The following is a 4,933-nucleotide window of genomic DNA, read 5'->3' on the forward strand; positions in this document are numbered from 1 at the left end:
TTTCTACATAGATAGAAAATAGTGGTAATTTGACTGCCTTTCTGGCTTAAAAGTTTGTTTATATATTTACTTGCTTTACTGCACTGTCTACAACGTCCAGCACTGTGCTGAAGGAGAGTGATTAAAGTGGATATTCTCCCTTTGTTCCCTTCCTTAGGGAAAAATATAGTCTTTTACCAGTAAACATACTAAGACCTGTTGAGGAAATTTTCCATTATTCCTGTGTTTCTTAGAGTTTTCACCATGGTAGACTACTGGATTTTGGCAAGTGCTTTTTCTACACATTGCTGCTGATGAACTAGCTCATCTTATTGTTGACTCACAACTCCTCCATTTCCCATTAGAAGTCCTCATCTTCTTTGTCTTGGGCCAAGTATGCATGGAGCATAATGGCAAATGACAGCCACTTCTCTTCAAGGTCATTCAGTATTGTGAGACTGAAGGAGGTGAGACAGACAAGTCTTTGTGGGTTCCAAGTATCCTCATAGTTCAAGTATGACTTTATATGTGACAGTTTGTCCGTGTTTTCTTCCTCACCAAACTTTCCTTTACAAATGTTACTCTAAGCTCACTTAAAGTGAATTCAGGCTCAACATCAGATATAAAAACAACAGCTTTGTACAGACTTGTCCACCAGCTCTAGCCATTGCCTGAGATTTAGCCCTTATAGCTTATCTCTTATTCCACATCACCCGTGGTTCTGCTTTTCTGATTGTGCCCTGACACAAAGTCTAAGAGGAAATGACTAAGGACATGGTTTTGATGGTGACTCCACACAACTAAACCCAGGTTTGTGATTAAGTAAATCTGCCAGTTTAAAGTATTATGGGACAAGTTTTCAAATCTAGACAACTTTACACATGTTCTGTATGGTTTACTTATAAATAAACTAAAAAAAAAAAAAAGAAAAGCAATTCAGTATATTATATGGAGAAAAAAGAATTCAAGAGGTGAACGTATTAGTAGAAAGTTACTCTGGACACCTGTTTCCAATGACATAGAAGGAGCCTTTATCTAGAATTAAATCTTCTGATCCAGACCACAACTTAAACAACCACAGAACTATCACTTCTTGTCTGGGGTCTGTGTGCATTTCAGCTGGGGTCCTACAGCAGGGAGGCTCTCTCTTATCAAGCTCTGGGTTTTTGTACAGCTTTTCCCATTACTTCAAGCACTGTGAGTCACAGAGAGCACAGAAATACTTTGCAGAATCTTCCAGCTGTAAAGGTGAAATGATGAGGCTGATGGATTTATCTGCTTTCTGGAAGTTTACAGAGTAGCGGCCATTCCTTGTGTTGCTGTTTTCTGAATACTGTTGAATAAGGTAAGTCATCTGTCCACTGGGAAGTTGCTTGTACCAATAAAGGTTGTAATAGCTCCAGCTTGTTTCATACCGACAATTCAAGGTGACTGACTGCCCCACTTGGCTGGATACATCTGGCTGGTCTTGAGTAACTTTCTGGGCCACACCAGATCCTGTGGGAAAAAAATCAGAAAACAAAGATGAAGCAGTGAATAAAATAGTGTAGGAGTTATTTAGAACTCAAAGACCAAAAAATTAAATCCTAAGATGCTTGCTTTTCTCCAGTCCTCCTTTCCTCCCCAAGTCCCTGTGAAGCTCCATGTGCCTGTGTGCAGGCCTTTCACCCTGAACACTCACACCCACATTCGAAAGCATCCCTACCAGAGAAGGTGAAGGCCAGGAACACCCAGAGCAGACTGGAGAGCGGCATGAGGCGTCGATTCCCCTGCACAAACGTGCTCATTTCTGCCTCAAGCTGACAGTTCAGTGTCTTTGAGTGCCTGGCAGCACATACACACACTACCTGGTACCCGTGTGACTCCCCGAAACAGGAAGTGGGGGTTGTCATGTTCATAGACCACGTGGTCTGTGCACACATGGGAAAAAGTCTGGCTCACCACAAACCTTTACTTTGTCTGCTTGTCTTTCCCTGGTCATTAAATTAGGCAGATTCTGAAAGAAGGCATCAAAAAAAAATCGGTATTAAAATTTGACTGAGGGGAACTGAATATTAAGCAAGTTGACATACACCAATCATTATTCAGCAAAATGGTTTTTCCAGCTGATTTAAAATATAATTTACTATAGCCTATGAAATGTTCTGTTATCTATTAACTGGTTATTTATTTAGCCTACACTTACTTTTCCCATCCAGAATCTAATGACTCTGTAAGAAAACTTGCAGATCTTAGGCTTCTTGGTGAATGGAAATTTTACTCAAAATAATTATTGTATCTCTTTGTCATTGAGTTCTATGACTCTATTTAGGTTTTTCAATAAATGAAGTTACTTCACCATAAATGACAAAAAGTCATTCCATCTGACTTTCAGAGTCTATTTAGTTTTAAATTTTGAATGAAATTGTAACAAGGATAAAATATTCTTTTGAAATTTGAAATTAAGTCTCATTTATTAGACTTTGAGGAAGATCAGAATATTCAGTCCTGTCCCCTCCACAAGTAGAATTGTATTTATTAGATCATGTATCCTAGAATTGTCCTGATGTCACATTTTCTGTCATTGGTCTAAAGTGTCAGTCTCACTTGTCAGTGGCTCATTATTTTGTGTTTGTAAAATAAATTCAAGAGAAGTATGCCAGATCTTTCTGTGACATAATGCTGTAATGCTCTCGTACAGAAGTTGGTATCTACATGTTTCAAACACTTTGTTGTTGTTGTTCAGTTGCTAAGTTGTGTCCAACTCTTTGTGACCCCATGGACTGCAGTACACCAGGCTACACTGTGCTTCAATATCTCCCAAAGTTGCTCTAATTAATGTCCATTGAGTCAATGATGCTATCCAATCATCCCATCCTCTGCTTCTCCAATCTTCTTTTGCCTTCAATCTTTCCCATCATCAAGGTCTTTTCCAATGAATTGGCTCTTCGTATTAGGTGGTCAAAGTATTGGAGTTTTAGCTTCAGCATCACTCCTTCCAGTGAATATTCACAGTTGATTCCTATTAGGATTGACTAGTTTGTCTTCCTTGCAGTCCAAGGGATTCTCAAGAGTCTTCTCCAGCACCACACTTCAAAAGCATCACTTCTTCATATTTCAGCCTTATTTATAGTCCAACTCTTACACCACACATGACTATTGGAAAACCTAGAGCTTTGACTATACAGACCTTTGTCAGCGAAGTGATCTGTCTGCTTTTTAATATGCCATCTTAAGCTTCCTAGGTGGCTCTAGTGGTTAAGAACTTGCCTGCAAATTCAGGAGACATAAGAGATGTGGGTTCAATCCCTGGGTCAGGAAGATCTCCTGGAGGAGGGCATGGCAACCCACTCCAGTATTATTGCCTGGGAAATCTCATGGACAGAGGAGCCTGGAGGGCTACGGTTCACAGGGGTGCAGAGCCGACAACAACTGAAGTGACCTAGACCACCTGCTTGTCATATCTTTTCTTTCACGGGGCAAACATCTTTCAATTTCACGGCCGCAGCCACTGTCCATACGGATTTTGGAGCCCAAGAAAATAAAATCTGTCACTGCTTCTACTTTTTCCCCTTCTATTTGCCATGAAGTGATGGGACCAGATGCCATGATCTTAGATTTTTGAATGTTGAGTTTCAAGGCAGCTTTTTCACTCTCCTCTTTAACACTCATCAAAAAGCCCTTTCAGTTCCTCTTCTCTTTCTCCCATTAGAGTGGTATCTTCTGCGTATGGAACTGAGGTTTTTGATATTTCTCCCAGCAGTCTTGATTCCAGCTTGTGATTCATCCAGCCCAGCATTTCACATGTTGTACTCAGCATATGAGTTAAATAAGTAGGCTGACAATATACAGCCTTGAAAGACTGCTTTTCCAATTTGGAACCCGTCCATTATTCCATGTCCAGTTCTAATGCTTCTTGACCTGCATCCAGGTTTCTCAAGAGACAAGCAAGGTGGGCTGGTATTTCCATCACTTTAAGAATGTTCCCCAGTTTGTTGTTATCCACACAAAGTTTTCAGCATAGTCAATGAAGTAGAACTAGATGCTTTTCTGGAATTCCTTTGCTTTCTCCATGATCCAGTGAATGTTAGCAACTTGATCTCTGGTTCCTCTGCCTCTTTGAAATCCACCCTGTACATCTGGAAGTTCTTGGTTCACACACTGCTGAAAGCTAGCTTAAGATTTTAAGCATAATCTTACTTACATATGAAATGAGCACAATTGCATAATAGTTTGAACAATCTTTGGCATTGCCCTTCTTGGGACTGAATGAAACTGACCTTTTCCAGTCCTTCAAACACTTAGTCGATGTCAAGACCACAGAGGCTGATGATTGAAGTTTTGTGTACTGTGCACGATCATGAAGTCTGTGTCTCTCAATCTTCCACTTAGTTTCATCATCTTAATAAATGAATTAATTTAAAAGTACCAAAAGCGAATAAGCAAGTAGAAAAGGAAGTATAGACACAGTCTCCAAAACAGTGCCAGTTCTTCAAATTTAAGGTCAAAGAACTCATTAATGAGTGATGCAGGGAGGAGAGTTTATATGCAGTTGAACCATCTACTCTTCTGTCCTGTTTCAACTCTGAATGACAAGAAGCTGATGTCTTTGTTTCTAATTATTTACAAGGAACCAAGGGAGACCGCAAATACCCAGAGCAGTCTGGGGAACAGCAAGATAATACCTATATTATATGTATCATTTTATTATATATATCACATGTTTTTATATCCACCTTTTTATGTGTAGCTGTGAAATTTATCCCATTTGTAGGTGCTTGTTACTACCACTAAAATTAAGATGCAGAATCATTCCATCACCCTAAAGAACTTACTTTGCAGACCACCCTCACCACTGCAATCCTTGAAAATCCCTGAAATCTGCTGATGTCCTGGTTTCCAATTGTTTGTAACTAAGCAGGAGAGACCACAAAGGCTTGCCACAGCCTGAAGAGCAGCTTGACATTCTAAAATA

The 4,933-nt window shown here is 39.8% G+C and overlaps 1 gene segment (V, D, J or C); it reads right to left on the reverse strand.

Annotated features, from left to right (window-relative positions):
- Positions 1-958: 958 nt before the first annotated feature.
- LOC114115764 (T cell receptor delta variable 1-like) lies at positions 959-1,797 on the reverse strand. The segment is given in 2 exon segments: positions 959-1,476; positions 1,685-1,797. Coding segments are annotated over 2 exon segments (396 nt in total).
- Positions 1,798-4,933: the final 3,136 nt, after the last annotated feature.

This window comes from Ovis aries, chromosome 7, assembly GCF_016772045.2.
Source record: "Ovis aries strain OAR_USU_Benz2616 breed Rambouillet chromosome 7, ARS-UI_Ramb_v3.0, whole genome shotgun sequence".
Lineage (NCBI taxonomy): Eukaryota > Metazoa > Chordata > Mammalia > Artiodactyla > Bovidae > Ovis > Ovis aries.